Raw genomic sequence first — 18,475 nt, forward strand, 5'->3', positions numbered from 1 at the left:
TTATCTTTGTCAAGACACTGACACAGAAGGTGTGGATGGTGGCACATGCTTGCAAGCCCAACACTCAGGAGGCTGAGGTAGGAGGTCTGCAGCAGGTTTGAGGCCAATGTGGGCCTCAATGTGAGAGGCTCTCTCAAACACTGCCCCCACCTCCAGCAAAAAAATTCCCAGCAATTCCAACCTATCAATCTGTAAAAGAGAACAATAATCCCACACCAAGTGGGTATTTGCTCTAGGGATTAAAGACTGGGCCAGCATTCAGACATCAATTGGGGTGACTCACTGCAAGACCAGAAAAGTCTCAAGCTTCATCTCAACAGACCCATGAATTGTGTACCCATGAAAAATACCCATAATCAAGAGCATTATGAAAAACATACAGTGGACAGTGGATATTCACCACATTAACAGTAAGGAACTGCATGCTTAGTCCCTAAGACTAGGAACAAACACAACGATGTCTTTTACCACTTCTCAATATTCTACAGGAGATCCTAGCCAGCTCCATAAGGGGAAAATTTTTTTTAATTAAAAGAAAAAAAAAGAACAAAGTGGGTGTGGTTATGCAGACCTGTAATCCTAGCACTTTGGAGGTGGAGGCACCAGGATTGGGAATTCAAAGTCATCCTTGGAGACACAGTAAATTTGAAACCAGCCTAGGCTATGAAATAAAATAAGCCTACAGATTAGAAAGAACTATAACAGTCTACTCATTGGTGACATGATCTTGTAGGTAGGTAGAAAAATCTAAAGAAATTTGTTTTGTTTTGTCTTTTTGAGACAGGATCTCCCTGTAACCCCAGCTGTCCTGGAACTCACTACATAGACCAGGCTGGCCTCAACTCACAAAGATCCGCCTGCCTCTGCCTCCCAAGTGCTGGGATTAAAGGTGTGCACCACCACGCCCGGCCAAGAAATTTGTTTTAAATGCCATTAAGAAGAAAGTTTATCAAGATCACAAAACATAAAGTCAATATACAAATGTTAATTGTATTTCTGTAGACTAGCAACAAGCAACTAGAAAATGGAACTAGGAAAACACACGTTTACAACACAACCAAAACCACTGAAATTCCAGGGATAAATTCAATGAACTACATAAAAAATTGTACCCTGAAAATTGCTCTGCTGAGATGCAGCATGCCCATGGACTGCAGCCCTCAACATTAGTAACACAGCTCTACTCCTCACACTGAGCTAGATAGTTAATATACCCAGAATCAAAACCCCACCAAATACTTTTTGTAGATAAAAAATTCATGAAGAATGCGGACAACCTACTAGAGCTAAAGCGTTCTTTCTTTAATAAAAAGGATTCAGTTCAAAGACTTACATCACTCAAGTCCAAGTACTCTACAGACTACTGTTTGTTTAAGTGCAGAGCACCTGAAGTTACCATGGACCTAGTCACCCAGGTCCGTGGAGAAGGAGCATCTAGAGACAGACTCCTGTGTGCAGCTCAACTGACTCCCAACAGAGCTGCCACGGGTGACGCACAGAGGAAAGACAGCTCTCTGCCACAGTGGTCTCTAACGGCTCTTTGTGCAAACAGCAAGTGATCCTCATCCCTTCCACACCTCATGTACAGTCGATGAACTCAAGGTCCATCAGAGAGGTCAAGCCAAGAGCTAGACTACAAAATCTCTATAAGCACAGGAGCAAATCCTCACAGCCTTGGGACTTGGGAAAAAGAATGTAAACTGAGCTGTAAAATCCCAGAAGCCTTTGCTTTTTGTAGCCATTACTAAAAAATGGCAAGGAGACCAGATTGAGAAAATAAAGTCACAGCACACATTTCTAACAAGGCCCTTGATTTCCAAATATTCCTATTCTTTCAAGTTCTTTTTTTTATTTAATTTTATTATTTTATTTTATGTGTATGAGTGTATTGCCTGCATGTAGGTAATAAAAACACCTCATGGGTGCTGGGAACCAAATCCAGGAAGAACAACCATGTTTTTAACCACTGAGCCATCTCTCCAGTCCCCTCTTTTAATGTTATGTGTAAGTGCACCTGTGTCATGCAATGCCCATGGAGGTCAAAAGAGGGCGTTGGATTCCCCTGTAACTGGAGTTACTGACAGTTGTTAGCCATCATATGGGTGCTGGGAACCAAACCCAGATCCTCTGCAAGAGTACCCAGTGCTCTTAACTGATGCTCCAGCCCTCTTTTAAATTCTTAAAACAAATGACCCAATTAAAAAGTGAGTTAAAACCAGCATGGTATCACTCACTTGTAATCCCAACACTTAGGAGATTGAGGTGAAGGACCAAAATTTCAAGCAAGACCCTCTCTAAACAATACACAGACAGACAGACAGGTACACACACACACACACACACACACACACACACACAAGTTGGGTAAAATATTTCAAACAAGGACTTGACCAAGGAAAACACATCAGGGAAATATGTGAGATTCCACTACACATCCACACAAATGGCCACAGTTGAAAGACCAATAGACCAAGTGCCACAGCAGCTAGAGCCACAAAAATCCTTTCCCTGTCCATTAAGAGTTTAAAAGGACATAGCACTTTGGAAGTATTCTGACAGTTTCTTCTAAAGACTTAACTAAATATGCTAAAATGTTTAAGTTGCACATACTTATGTGATCCAGCAAGTCTACCCCTAAGTATTTACTTACATCAGCCCCAAAGATACACATTCAAATGCCCCAGCATCTTTATTCAAAATAGGTAAGGACTGGAAATAACCCAGAGGTCCATCAACAGGTGGCTGACAAGTCATGGCACATTCATATAAGGGAATTTTACTAGGCATAGGCAGAACCAAACTACTGACAGAGAGATGCATCTGGTTCAGTGAAAGAAGCCGGGCACACCAAGAGCACATGGCACACAACTGCAATCTGATCAAAACCCAGATGAAGCAAAACTAATCCCACTGAGAAAGCAGATGTGCAGTACGCCTGGGCCTGTGGGGAGAAGGGTGATTACCTGTGGAGGAATACAAGGCAGCATTCAAGAACAGCGGCTGCCAAGAGAATACCATGAGCTCTTGAAATCAAGGAGCCAGGCTTCAGTGAAGCAATTTTTAAACCACTGGACTTAAATAAGAACTCAGAGGGCCAAGAAGATAGCTTGGCAGGTAAAGCATTTGCTGTGCAGGCACGAAGACCTAAATTCAGATCCCCAACACCCACATAAAAAGTCAGCCATGGCAATGCAGTGCCTGTAATCTCAGCACTGGAAAGGTAGAGGCGGAGCATCCCTGAGGCCTGCTGGCCAGTCAGTCTACCCAATTAGGGAGCTCCAGGTTCCGTGAGAGACTCTGTCACAAAAAATAAGGCAGAAAAAGATGGAAGATTTTAACCTCTGGCCTTCATGTGCACTTATGTGTGGATACACACATACATATATACACATATAAACACATACATGTATATACAACACACACAAAATTAAAAGGGCTCTAGGAAGATGGGGCATGGTACAACTTCAGACTGACACCTGGGAAATAAGAACCTAAAGGATCCCAGAGATAAGTCAGAAAGGTGGAATCTCAGGTGTTGCAAAGTGTGTAAGAGACTATAGAACAGGTCAGGAGGTAAAAATAAGTCCAGGTCAGGTGTGGTGATATACACCACCTTTAATCCCAGTACTCAGGAAAAAATGGCAGGCAGACCTGTGAGTACAAAGCCAGATGGTCTTCACTGCGTTCCAGGTCAGCCAGGGCTACGTAATGAAACCCTGTCTCAAACATAAAGACAAAACAAGACAAAACAAAAAACCCCAGAATGATAGGTATGCATGCAGACTAGGCTGTTACCACCTAGAATAGTGCAAGACAGGATCCCAGAGTGACCCACAAAGAGAATCATTGTACTGGACAGGCCTCAATGCTGAAGCTTGTGAGTCATCTGCAAAGACACACAGAGGACCTCCCAGAACACAGCAAATGTAAAAGCCTCAAGGGAGCTACGTCGTGCTGGACACTGAGGATTCACATTGGACGCAGAGTGGGAAGAACATTTAGCCAGGACCACAAGCGTATGTGAAGACTCTGGCAGGGAGAAAGCCTACAATTCAGTCACTACAGAGAAGTCACACTAAAGAAAAGCAGATGAGCAAGGACTGTAAGCTGCCATGAAAATGCTCAGGAGATAGCAAGCCATGAGAAACAAACATTAGGTGAGGAAAAAAAATGTATTTATGAAAACTGAAGCAAGAAAAAAAGTGTCAACCCAGAAAGGCAACAGAGCTGTGCAAAGGGTACCATGGCATAAAACTCCAAGTCTGACAGCAGAGTACCAAAGTTTTTCCTGACTCAGGACCAGGGATGGAGGACTACATGAGCAATGAGCATCCTCTGTCACAATCCTAAATCATCACATATGTCTACCAGGGACTAAACAGAAGACACAAAATATAGTATCTACTTGAAATATGAATATAGCCAAGCAGAATGGCCTATGTCTGGACTCCTAGCACTTGGAGACAGAGAAAGAAAAATCAGGAGTTCAAGGCATCCTCAGCTATATAGTAAGGGCAAGACCAACCTGGACTACATAAGATCCTACCTCTAAAAAAATGAAACAATGGGGAAGGGCGTGGTGGCACACGCCTTTAATCCTGGCACTCAGGAGGCAGAGGCAAGTGGTTCTATGTGAGTTCAAGGCCAGCCTGGTCTACATAGCAAGTTCCAGGCCAGCTGGGGCTACAAGGGAGACCCTGTCTCAAAAAGACAGACAAACAAATAAAAATTTGAAAATAAAATTAAAGGCGGGGGGGGGGGGTTAGTAAGGAAAGTACTTGGCAGGCAGGTGTGAAGAACCTAAACACAGATCCAAAAAGGCCAGAAAGCTCAGATATGGTAGCAGTCCTCCTACAGGGAGATGGGAGGCAGAGACAGGAGCATCCCCAGAGGGATCAAGGGTCAGCTGACCTGGCATACAGAATGGAGAACAAGAGACCCTGACTCAAACAAGGTGGAAGAACGTCGTCCTCTGACCTTCACATGCACGGCACATGCACACCTGCACTCCCATGTGAACACGCATGCCTGGACACATACATACTCAGATAAAAAAGAAAAAAGAAACACATAGGATATACAAAACGGATTCCTCCCCAAGAATAACGGGAGAAGATCACGAACAAGTACTTTACCACAACCAAATATACTATTTTTAAAATTCAACTTCAGAGGCTGGAGATGCTCAGCAGTTCAGAGCACTGCTGCTCTTGCAGAGGACTTGGGTTCAGTTCCCAGCACCTGCATGGCAGCTCATAACCACCTGTAACTCCAGTTCCAGGGGATCCGACACCCTCTTTTGGCCCCCATGGGCATCAAACAACATGGGTGCACTTACATACATGCAGGCAAAACACTCATACACATATAATAAGGCAAAAAAATTTTTAATTCCAACTTCACCCATGGAGAAAGGAAGCACTACTCTTCACCTTTCAAAGTGGCAGATACTATTTAATAATATCCAATCCATTGAAAAATATGAAAAAAAAGACATCCAGAGATTAACCATACAAGAAGGGTGATAAAATCTTCACAATTAAGACTTGGCCAAAAAGCAAAAGTCTTTAAAAAAAAAATGAACACTTCTTTTGGACACAGGATCTCACTGTGCCTCCCTAGTTGACCTGGAACTCACAAAGATCTCTCCTCCTTCCTCCCGCCTCCCAAATGCTGGTAATAAAGGTTATTGGGCAAAATAAGGAACATGTTTACTATAACCATTTCCCAGGCAGAACCAGGATCTGAGGGGCTCACAGTGGCCATCCAGGAAGGCACCAAGTAGAGCAGAGGAGAGGTGGCCTCCAGCCTGAGGGCTTGCTCTATCTTGCTGCCCAGCCTCACTTTATACAGGGCACTTAGACAAGCCCCAACTGTGTTTCTAAGTTTATGTGTCTATATTACACATGCAAACAGGTAAAAACTGTAAGGTTATCAAATGTCTGTCACACACATTGATGACAGGGATACAGGTCATTTATTTTGTCCATTTTGCCCATACTTTAATAACCGTGCCATTTCTTTTTTTTTTTGGTCTTTTTGAGACAGGGTCTTCCTGTAGCCCCAGCTGTCCTGGAACTCACTATGTAGACCAGGCTGGCCTTGAACTCACAGAGATCTGCCTGCCTCTGCCTCCCGAGTGCTGGGACTAAAGGCGTGTGCTACCATACCTAGCAAAGGAAGTTATTTTTTGGGGGGGAGGGTTGGGTTTTTGGGGTTTTTTTTTTTTTTTTGTCTTTTTGAGACAGGGTCTCCCTATAGCCCCAGCTGTCCTAGAACTCACTATGTAGACCAGGCTGGCCTTGAACTCACAGAGATCCACCTGCCTCTGCCTCCCGAGTGCTGGGATTAAAGGCATGCGCCACCATGCCCAGCTCCATTTCTTTTTTTAAAAAAATATTTTATTATTTTTATGTGCATGTATGTATTGCCTGCATGTATTTATTATTGTTATATGTATGTAAGTGCACCTGTGTCGTGCAATGCCCGCAGAGGACAGAAGAGGCTGTCAGATTCCCTGGAAGTCACGGACAGTTGTTAGCTGCCATGTGGGTGCTGGGGTTCAAACCCGGGTCTTCTGCAAGAACAGCCAGTGTTCTTAACCGCTGAGCCATCTCTCTAGCCCACCATGCCATTTCTTACATGAGGTAGAATGCCACACAAAGAGGTGTCCTTACAGGCAGCAGAGTGGGAGGGTACAGCACTGGCCAACACATACACACAAAATAAATAAGTCTTTAAAAAAGAAAAAAATTGTGAGTGTTCTTTTGCTGCACACAGGTACTAAGATGAAAACAGAAACTCATTAGTTGGTTCTGACTACATACCTCCACCCATTTCCAAACACAAAGCCCATTTGTCCCACTCTCAGTGCTCTGGAGGTAAGGCCTATCTGTTAAACTGCTATGGATGCCTAGCTGGACACAGTATTATGCAGTCCCAAATGACAGCCCCAGGGGCCACATCCCAGGAGGAACAGGAGGCAGGAGCTAGACAGCACTCACCTTGTTGATCCAGAACACCATGGCATCCTCAAGGTCGTACGGAAGTTCTTTTGAGGCGCTGAAGGTGGAGAAGCGCTTGACACTGGCAACCACCTTCTCAATGCTGATCATCTCCACAGTGTAGGCCATCATCAGGGCATCCACCATTGCCATGTGGGCACTCTTGGGGACAGAGGCAACAGTCAGCCCCTTAAAAATAAACCTCCTCCTCCTCCAGGTCCCAATGCAGGAAAACTCTGTTCCAGGCTTCCCCATGAAGACATACCCTGGCTGGGACCTTTCCAGCCCTGGCACTGCTCCAGTCTACAACGGTGGTCCAGGGTCCTCATCTCCCCAGTCAGCAGCCTCTATAACTAACACTTCCTCTAACCCTGGAAAGGCTGTGGGAAGAGGCTGCTCCCTCCCTTTGCCTCCTTTGACTGCCACCAGGGCCCTCCTATATATCAACCCTGTCTTCATGCAGTCTATTCAGAGTGTGAAGACCTTTTTCTTCACCCACAACACATCACCCTTAAACTGAGCAAAAAACCCACAGCATGCAAAATGCCAGGGAACGGGCTAACAAAAGAAACGTGGGGGCACCAGTGAGCTCAGGGCCAGCCTGGTGCAAAGAGGTGCAGTGGTGGCACTGCCTCGGAGAAGGACCAGGCAACTGATTCTGGCTAGTAAGTGCAGCCATCCAGTAGGATGGGCTAAACAAGCAGTATACCACATCACACTTGCACTTGCACACATCACTGCATCATCACAGTGAGAGAAAGGGCCACAAGCAAGCTGCTCTCTCCAGAACGACGACACACTTAAAAATATAGGCATGTCATTAAGGACTACCGGTGCACACAGGCAGACCTCACCATCTGCCACCTGCCGGTAGGGTGCTAAGCCTTGACTACTTAGCCAAGCTGGAGGGGATGGACGACATGCCTTTCAGACAGACACTCACCATCTTAATGGGTGCATGGCTGAGGTCAGCATCTGTCACAGGGGTATCATCACTCTCCATCACATAGATGCCCTTCCGGGACAGGGCCTGGATGACAGACTGGTGTCCTTGTAAGGTGGCCACCTGGTCCCCTTTCAGGATGAGGCTGCAGACACGGCAATACAGCTCACTGGAGAGAAGCAGCTTGATGACAGGTGGCTTAATGTGTTCCTGCTCATACTGGTCGATGTAGAAAGGGTCTCTGAGATCCTCAGGGATGTTGTCTAAGATAGGAGAGAGCACCAGCTAAGTGGATATGCGCATTTCAGTCTTGACCATCACCAACAGGATGAGAAGCACCTTTCAAGCACAAACCCACCAACCTGGTGACAACACACAAAGGTCCAAGACCAACTGAGAGCCTTATCACTGACAGAGGCAATAGGAATAATTTTACAACTGCTACCACCACCTAAAGTCACAATGTAAGACGCAAGCATTAAAGCCCTGGGATACCTGTGGGGCCAAAAGGAAACCAGGATGCCATATGGCCTGTGATGATGCAGTATCTGGTGACACTGTTAGGAGGGGGCTGCAGGTACAGTTGCATTAGTTGTGGGGAGGAAGCACTGCTTGTCCTCTTTCCAATGTCAGGATCAGAGGTAACAGGCTCAACAGCCTCATCCTTATGGAAGAGAGTCAGATCTGGTGGAACTATAACCATGACAGGAAAATGGAAACCAACATTTACTCATCTTTGTTTCAGGGGCGTTAACCCTTCTACCTGGACCGTACTACTTAATCATCACCACAATTCTACTCAGTCAGAACTCACATTACAGATAAGAACACTGAGGCACAGAAAAAGGATGCACATGCCCAACGTCACAGGAGGCTGGAACCAGCTGCACTCTGATCTCTGTGCATTCACTGTCTGCAGTACACACACCACTGTGGAGCCACATGTCTTACCACTGGTTCTACTGTGCCCTCTGAGGTACCCTCCTTGCACCTCAATATCAATAGCTGTCCACTGTGGAAAATTCAAAGTCCCAAAGAAGAATCTCACTCCTTTACCCAATACCCCAGACCTTTCAGTATCTTAGTATCCTCAACTGCATGGAGCAGACTAGTCCACTTGGACCATCCCCACCTCCAGAAGCGTTTAAAAAGCTACAATCATCAAGAAGGGCTGCTGAATAAAACCTGCTAACAGCTGGGCTGGAGAGATGGCTCAGTGGTTAAGAACACTGGTTGTTCTTACAGAAGACCTGGGTTCAAATCCCAGCACCCATATGGCAGCTAACTGTCCGTAACTCCAGTTCCAGGGGATCTGACAGCCTCTTGTCTTCTGTGAGCATTGTACAACACGGGTGTACTTACCTACATGCAGGCATAACACTCATACACATAAAGCAAAAATAATAAAATATTAAAAAAAAAAAAAAAAAAAACCTGCTGACTGGTAGAAACACACTAGAGGGTGCCACTTCACCCCACTACCATTGGACATCCAAGTTCCTCGCCCTGTGTCAAGCCCAGACACTGACACCACTGTGGGAAAGAGCCAACTCTTCAGAGGACCCTGGGGGGCGGGGGGGCAGCACCCTCCTTGTCCTTTTGTTTCTCATAGGTACTATTCTCTGAGAACCAAGTCTGTCTGATTACAAGTCTCTGGATCCTTGTCATTGCCCTACATTTTTTAAAAAAATTTCACCTATTATTGTACATATGTATGGGGGCAGGGGGGGAGACACATGCCACAGTGCACATGTGAGGTCAGTGGACAACTCTGTGGAGTTGGTTCTCTCATTCCACCTTTGTGTGGGTTCCAGGGCTTGAACTTGGGTTGTCAGGCTTAATGACAAACACCTTTAGCCACTCAGCCATCTCACTAACCCTGCCCCACAATCCCAACAGTTTATTTTTGATTCTTATTTCTAAACAGCATGGCCAGAGTTTACATAGCACTTTAGTTTTGAAGCACTGTTGTGCGCATAAAATCTGGTCACTACAGCAACCTGACTGGTGCACAGGCTCTGGAAGGCTGGATGTGCTCCACCCAGGCTTAGTGCATGTCACCTCCACACTTGATGACCACATCCAGTAGCCTCATATTTTGAAGCCATCTACAGTTTCAGTAGCAAAAGGACAGGCCCTGTGTGTTACACACGGGAAGGCCTCTGCTTGTCTGGTCAGATGGCTAAGGAAAGAGCTTCTGTAGTGCCTGTGAGCAGGACAAAAGGAGAGGAGAGGCACAGCTGGGAGGCCACAGAGCACACCTGTAGAGACCAGGAGATCTGGTTCGGAACCAAAGTCAGGGAAAGCTCTAAGCTGGGGAGCCCACAATCCAAGTGCATCCTGCTACAGGTGAAGGAGACCAGAGTCACCTTAACCTCACTTTTACTCAAAGGACCACCAGCAGCTGCCTAGCAGTCCAGGCTCCTGGCAAGAGGCACCCTTCACCTGGTTTCCAGGACATACCCCGAAACCTCAGGCTCTGTCCAGTTCTCTTTTTTTCGGTCTTTTTGAGACAGGGTCTCCCTGTAGCCCCAGCTGTCCTAGATTCACTATGGAGACCAGGCTGTCCTCAAACTCACAGAGATCCGCCTGCCTCTGTTGGGATTATTAAAGGCATGCGCTACCACGCGGCCAGTTCCTTCTTATGTCTAAAAACTGCAAGAGCACATTCTACTTCACCCCAGGGACCACACCCTGTTACTTCCTGTGACATCCAGACTCAAAAGATCAAGCATGTATGGTTACCCCATACATTCTAGCCTCAGTCACCCCCGGAATGACCTATGTGACATCTCCATGTGATACATAGAGCACCTAGAGCCACAATGACTGGCCACTTCTCACCTGGATGACTGGGCAGTCTCCTGTCTAAGAGAACACAAACAGCACAGACTAGGAGAGCCTCACAGGGTCTCTGATCTGCTCCAAGGGAGACCAGGAGATGATGGGACACAACACAGGCACAGAGAGCGCTGGCCTTCGACAGAGGCAAGGAAGCCCTCGGGTGGAGGACGGAGTACACATAGTACAAAAACACATGCAGCCAGACCTCAAGGCCAGGTAGGAATTTTCCCTGGGTCACTTGCAAACAGTCAGCTTGAAGCGGTACATGTTATCAGCACTTTGGATCCTATACAAACAAGAACCTGTGAGCAATTACAATATACATTCCAGAGTCATGACAAGGAGCCAGGGCAATGCTCTAGGCTAGACGACAGCCCCAGATCCAGCCAAGTCCAGCACAGCCTGCAAGCTCCCTCCACTCCAGTCAGAATCTGCCATGGCCCGCTCTGCAATGGGAGCCTCTTCTTCCTGGCCCTCTAGGGCAGCAACTGCCCACAGAGCCTCACTCCTCCCAGTCCACCAGGACAGTGACTGTTCCTAGACAGCCATCTCTAATGTGCTTCTAATATCTAGCAGTTGATAGCTGCTGTTAGAGCAGAGCATCCTAAATGCCTCCGACTCTATTTCAGGTGACTCACTTCTCACTTCTACAAACCACTAAGAAAATTTTTTACAATCATCTACTCAACAATTACTGAGCACCTACAAGCAATGCATGAACACACGGTAAGACAAAAAATTTCCAGCAGGCAACATCCACATGGCAGAGTATCACATAGGAGTGTGCGCAGGGGCCCAGCATTCGTGGAAGGGGAAAGCACGAACACAAGAATGATCTTTATCAGACAACATTAAGAAACAACAGTCAGAACTGCATAGGAAAAACAAGTGTGGTGTTTCACTAACTCATTCAGCAGGTCCAGACTAAGCACATGCTACACGCCTGCCTTTAGTGGGGCTGTCAGGGCAGCGGGCAGGCTTACAAACTCTGGGACAGAGAACAAGGGATAGACTAGACCAGGCTGGGTCAGGAGGTAAGGAAGGGTGAAGACCAAGGAGATACGATCTGCTTCTGCTCCCAGCATACAGAGGAGAGGAAAGGAGGACAAGCCTGGAAACCAGTCAACTTAGGACAAGACAGCACGGGACCAGAGCCCAAGAGATGACAATGGTGGGAAGAGGAGCTTTGCTGGACACGTGGCTAAAGGTGGCTGTGTGCCCACGAGAGGCAGGAAAGGGGCTCAGACATATGTGAGAAAGACAGTATTTGCATTTGATATACAAACATGAAAAACCAGTGTCCAGAAAGGGCAGAGTGAGAATGGAAGCTGGGCCAGAATGGAGGCCAGTGGGACAGCCAGTGCTGGGCAGGCAAGGAAGGCAAGCCAAAGCAACTGAGTGGTAGACAAGGGAGGTTGGTAACTGTAGAGCCACCCAGACACACCAGAGAGAGCCACCAAAACCAACACACCCAGCACCAGCAGGACAGGCACACTAAGGGAAAGAAGGTCTCACAGCTCTCAATGCAGTGTAGCCTTAGGCACAGGCTGGGCTTCTCCTTCTAGTCAGAGGCCAGGAAGGGAAGATTCCTGAGGGAAGGGATGTCAGGTTGGTATGCAATGTGTCCTGGTCACCTTAACAGACCTGTTTGTTAAAATCCATTGCAGTCAGCATGGCAATAACTAAGGGAGAGCTACGACACAGCAGCAAGCCATGGAGCCAGGCTGTGGTGCACATGGGGGAGACTGAGCAGCAAGAATCATGGTGAGTTCAAGGCCAGCTCAGGAAGGCTGGCAAATCCTAAACAGAACAAACTCAAAGAAAGCCAAGTTCAGGCACTTCACAAGCAAGCTGCAGGAAGCCAGAGGCAAAGACCTGAACTATCATACCAGCAAGACTAGATGACAGAGGGAGGGAGAAAAGGGGGGGGGGACGAGGAGGGGAAAAGAGAATAAAAAGAGTAAGAATTTTGGCAGAAATGTGAAAGCTATTTAAAAAAAAAAAAAAAGAGGGCCAGGCCTGGGGGCGCACACCTTTACTCCCAGCATTTGGGAGGCAGAGGCAGGTGGATCTCTGGGAGTTTAAGGTCAGTCTGTTCTACGTAGGGAGTTTCAGGCCAGCTGGGGCTACAAAGAGACCCTGTCTCAAAAAGACCAAAAAATAAACAAACAAACAAACAAACAAATAAATAAATAAATAAATAAAAGAATGGGCCAGGCCTGGTGGCGCACACCTTTACTCCCAGCATTTGGGAGGCAGAGGCAGGTGGATCTCTGGGAGTTTAAGGTCAGTCTGTTCTACGTAGGGAGTTTCAGGCCAGCTGGGGCTACAAAGAGACCCTGTCTCAAAAAGACCAAAAAATAAACAAACAAACAAACAAACAAATAAATAAATAAATAAATAAAAGAATGACAGATTATAGAAAAAACGGAATAGCCAGGCATGGTGGCATATGCCTTTAATCCCGGCACTTGGGAGACAGGCGGGCAGATCTCTGTTACAGTGAGGCCAGCCTGGTCTCCATAGCAAGTTCCAGGCCATCTGTGGCTACAAGGAGACCCTGTCTCAAAAAGACCAAAAAAAAGAACAAAATATTTTATTTGTTATTTTTATTTTATGTGTATGCATGTATTGCCTGCATTTAGGTAAGTGCACCCGTGTCGTGCAATGCCCACGGAGGACAGAAGAGGCCGGTGGACCCCCTGGGACTGGAGCTATGGACAGTTGTTGGCTGCCATGTGGGTGCTGGGATTCACGGGTCTTCTGCAAGAACAACCAGTGTTCTTAACCGCTGAGCCATCTCTCCAGCCCCAAAATAGAAATTTTAAAACATAAATAATTCAGAGGCTGAACTCAGTTTCATAAAAAGCAGATTAGGGTCAGATTGTTGAGAGATGAAGACTGAGTAGAAAGAGGGTCCATAATGAAGAACGGGGAGGCCCATGAGCAGAGGGCAAGAGGCAAAACCACAGAAAGGAACTGCAGGTCCAGAGGAGGGGAGAGCATGGCCGACAGCATTCAAGCAGACAGTGCAGAGTTCTCCAATATTTCTAAAATTCATGAAATCACTAAAATGCCAGCAGGACTAAGAAAGGAAACCCACAACACAGAGTACCACAGTAACACTGATCAATACAAAGGCAAAGACGTTTTTCCAAGTGGCCAGAAGGTTTCTGAGCAGGCCGAGGCCAACAGACCATCTGCTTGTCCTTTTGTGTACAGTGCAACTACAAATCTTGGACTAAGAAAAGCAGGAAGACACTAAAAGAAGGCCGGATGTGGTGGCACACGACTTTAGCCCCAGCACTCCTTGGAGGCAGAGGCAGGTGAATCTCTGTGAGATCGAGGCCAACCTGGTTTCCATAGTAAGTTCCAGGCCAGCTGAGGCTACAGAGAGAACATGTCTTCAAAAAAAAAAAAATAAACCACCTTCAAATTCATTGAAGTCAGTCGAGTTCACACACCAAGACCTAGTCAAGAAAGAGAGCCAGGTGTGGTGGCACACACCTTTAATCCCAGCACTTGGGAGGCAGAGGTAGGCAGATCTCTGTGAGTTCAAGGCCAGCCTGGTCTACATAGTGATTTCCAGGCCAGCTGGAGCTACAGGGAGACCCTGTCTCAAAAATACCACCCCCCCCCCAAAAAAAAGGGGAGAGAAAGAGACAGAGAGAGGAAAGATAGAAGAACAAATTTTTAAAAAGCAGAAAAAGACATACCATGGCTGGGTACTGATACAGCTCAGAGGTAGGATGCCTGCCTAGCGTGTACAAGGCCCTACGTTCAATCCCCAGCACTGGTGGAAAACAAAAACAAGACCAAACGACATACCGTGTAAATAGTATTCAGAAAAAGCAGAAGTGTTTCCAGAACTTGAAGTCTACTGCTGACTGCTGGATCAAAAAACTGGGCAACAGGAAGTATAAGTTTTAGGCAGAACTGAGAAAGGGGGCAGGGGGGATGTGTTTCTCAGCTTCCCCACAGCCATATACAGTTTACAGGAAAGACAGGCCAAACCAGGAGCATTAGTTCTATGCTCCACCATCAGAGCTGGGAGACCAACCCTTCCTGGACAGCTCCCACCTCCACAGATCTGCTTCTGGCTGCTCATCCCTGGCAGCCAAGGGACTTGCTGAACAATCTCAGGTCTTTGGGTTGCTGTTACACTATTAGAAAAAGTTATAGTGCCTTCCATCCTTATCTGCTGGGACAGGTTCCCAAACCCCAGGCATAACAGAAACCGGGAGTAGTAAAGACCCTACATACACTGTTTTTTCCTATGCACCAGTCATAACTATCTTAAAGTTCAACTTAGAATAAAACACTTATAAGACCCCAGTGAGGACAGTGTGTAATTTCATCATGCTATTCAAAATGGCAGGCAATTTAAAACATAAGAATTATTTATTTCTGAGATTTCCCATTTAATATTTTCAGACTACAGTTGACCGTGGGTAACTGAAACTGCACCAAGTGAAAGCACGGGTAAGTGGGGAACTATGGTATGACAGCGGACACAGTAGAAAGAAACACTAAGACAAAGAAAGAGCGAGCCCTCAGACCCTAATGAACACACTAACTACAGACTCAGACTACACGAACCTTCTGACAGCCAAAAGCAAAGCAGACTAATAATCCACTATCCATAATGAAGACTCTGACCCTGCATATCAGCAACTGACAGGACTCTACTAGACACAGCCAGCAAGGACACCAATGGCCAGGAGAGCCCACCTGCTTACCAAGAGCAGAACACTCATACCCCAGTGCCCGTTGATAGAACCTGAGTCCACCCTGCTCACACTCTACAGAAGCCCAGGAGATAGCGGTTGGTGGAAAGAAACAGATTTATTTATTGAAGCTGGTCCTAGGGAAGATGGAGGAGACCTCCCAACTCAAATCTCCTCCATTTTTGAGGATTCAGGAGTATAAAGAGATTTAATGGGACACAAGGGTACGGTACAGAGTGACACAGGTAGAAAATCCCCAGGTTGGGTGAATTTTCCTTCAGATCTTCCTGAGAGTTCATCTGGATCTTGGACGTCTTGTGCCAGGACTGGCATTGTCTTCTTAGATAAACCAATTCACATGAACATGGGGACAGAAGGAAGGTACCACTGCAAAGGACGGATGTTAGTATCAAAAGGACTGGGAAGAAAACTAAAGCCTCCAATTCACCATTTCACATCCCAATTATCCCAAATAACCAGCTTTATTAGCTCATTCAGGATGCTGTTCTATACCTCCACGATTACCAAATGAACATGGTTCCCACCTGCACTGTTACATCCCACTGGCAACCTTTATTCCATCCCATGGGTTGTGGGCAACATCTCTGTTCTGACTGCTTCTTGCTGAGTGGGATGGAGCTGGGGATTTTGAAATGGAAGGTATTGCCACGGTGTGCTATAAATAGGTCATATGGGAACTGCAGTGGACCCGAACCTCCGGCAGGTGGTTAAAGCCAAAGGCCTTTTCAGACAAAAGGACCAAGGAGGGGTGGAAGGCGATAGGAAGGGAGGAGCAGGAAGCTGTTTTAAATGACCCTGTTACATTCCCACTGAATAATCACCAAAATAAACTGTATTCTAGGCCCCAGCTTCTGAAACTATAGGTCTTGACCCCTCAGGGGTAGCAATAACTGAATGTGGGGGCAAAAAAAAAAAAAATCTGGCAACAGTGAAAAGTTTCTTTTAACTCAAAATCAGGATCATCATGAACCCAAGTTACGTCTAGCAGCACTTACCACGCTGTGTTGCAAGACTTCAGCACGACCTTGGTTCTGACATAACATGTGCACTGTGCACCCATCACACCACACAGTGCCAACAATTCTGACTGAACTCCTGGGCTCAGATTCAAGGCCACTGTGTGTCGTGCACTGCAATGTGCTTCTACTGTCCATGCAGTTTTCTGCTCTTAGAGGACAATGGTTTCCTACAGAAAACAGTATTTTCCTGCCTTCATTCCCGAGAATGTAAGTATCAAATTGATGTAATCTTTGGATTGGATGGTATTAGAGTGTTTACTTTCTGGGGGATGTGGGGGGACAGGACCTCATATAACCTAGGTTGGCCTTCAACTTGCTATGTAGTCAAGGATGACTCTGAACTCCTGATCCTCCTGCCCCCATTTCCCAAGTGCTATAATTACTGGAACATGCCACCCTGCCCAGTTTTAAAATCAAACACTGTAGGGTTTCCTACAGGCTACACAAGCACGCTACCAACTCAACTACACCCCTAGTCCTTGGATATTGGCTTTTAAAAACTGTTAAATTGCTGACTTCAGCTTGAGATTAGGACAGAAATTCCAACAATTTCTGAAATGGCCCTAAACATATTTCTGTCCCCCTGTATTACAGCTTTATGCAAAATGGAGTTCTCAGCATTGGTCATTTTAAAATTAAAATATTGACCAACTCAAAAGACACTGAAGATGCCCTACACTTTGCAATATCAAATGTTCAACCAAGATTTATTTCTTTATGTAAAATAAAGAAGCACATCCATTTCATTAGTATGAAGGTTTGTTCTTGTCTTTAAAAAATATGAGTCTGTCTATAATAGCTATTTTTAAATGCTTCCTTATGATTTATCATCAGTAATTGTCTGATTTGTATGACTATTTTATATACCCAGGGTAGTATAAAACTTTCTTGGGCAAAAGGGGTTGAGAGAGTGGGAGAAAGTTTATAAAACTCTGCTGTAGGGCTAAAGAGATGGCTCAGTAGTATGAGCACTGGTTGCTCTTGCAGAGAACCCAAGTTTGGTTCCCAGCACCCACATGGTAGTTAACAATTGTCCATAACTCCAGTTAGAGGTCCTGGCCTCCTTAGATTTGCATACACACGATACAATTATATACATGCAGGCAAACACTCTTACACATAAAATAAAAATAAATTAATTTTTTAAAATGTTAAAATCAGCTGGGCGTGGTGGTGCACGCCTTTAATCCCAGCACTCAGGAGGCAGAGGCAGGAGGATCTCTCTGAGTTCAAGGCCAGCCTGGTCTACATAGTGAGTTCCAGGACAGCTGGGGCCACAGGAAGACCCTGTCTCAAAAAGACCAAAAAAAAAAAAAGAAAAAAAAGTTAAAATCCTGTTCTAGGTTCTAACATAAACTTTAACAGCTTAAAAGAACATAAATCAGAATGTTATTTTATCACAATGAAATTATACAAAAAATAATTTGTTTTAAAAAATAAGATCTCCCCGGGTGTGGTAACACATGCCTTTAATCCCAGCACTCAGGAGGCAGAGGCAAGCGATCTCTGTGAGATCAAGGCCAGCTTGGTCCACAAAGCAAGTTCCAGGACAGCTGGGTCAACAGGGAGACCCTGCCTCATAAGACCGAAAAGAAAAAAGATCTCCACAAACATCTGAAATTGCATCTTGCTCAATAATCCTAAGTGCCAAGACTTCAATGCTTAAGTCTCAGTGGGTGTTAAGTGAGGGCTGGGGCTGAAGAGATGGCTCAGTGGTTAAGAGCACTGACTGCTCTTGCAGAGGACCTGGGTTCAATTCCCAGCACCCACATGGCAGCTACAAACCATACTTAACTCCAGTTCCAGGGGAATCTGATGCCCTCTTCTGACCTCTGCAGCATTGCACAACACAGGTGCACTCACATACATGTAGGCAATACACTCATACACATAAAATAAAAATAGTAAATAAATTTA

At 45.8% G+C, this 18,475-nt stretch overlaps 1 protein-coding gene across 4 annotated transcripts in view; it reads right to left on the reverse strand.

The window, feature by feature from the left end:
• Positions 1-18,475, reverse strand: part of Camsap1 (calmodulin regulated spectrin associated protein 1) — a 68,768-nt gene that overhangs the window by 38,695 nt on the left and 11,598 nt on the right. For 3 of the 4 annotated variants that reach the window (XM_008841931.3, XM_008841932.3, XM_029567718.1), the window contains 2 exons: positions 7,948-8,210; positions 7,005-7,166 (listed from right to left, as the gene is read on the reverse strand). In XM_008841931.3, the coding sequence (XP_008840153.1) occupies positions 7,005-7,166; positions 7,948-8,210 (425 nt within the window). Of the gene's footprint in view, positions 1-7,004; positions 7,167-7,947; positions 8,211-18,475 lie in introns of those variants that run through there. The other variant, XM_029567719.1, reaches the window with a different exon arrangement.

The sequence above is a fragment of the Nannospalax galili genome, unplaced genomic scaffold (assembly GCF_000622305.1).
Source record: "Nannospalax galili isolate Female #2095 unplaced genomic scaffold, S.galili_v1.0 scaffold1421, whole genome shotgun sequence".
NCBI lineage: Eukaryota > Metazoa > Chordata > Mammalia > Rodentia > Spalacidae > Nannospalax > Nannospalax galili.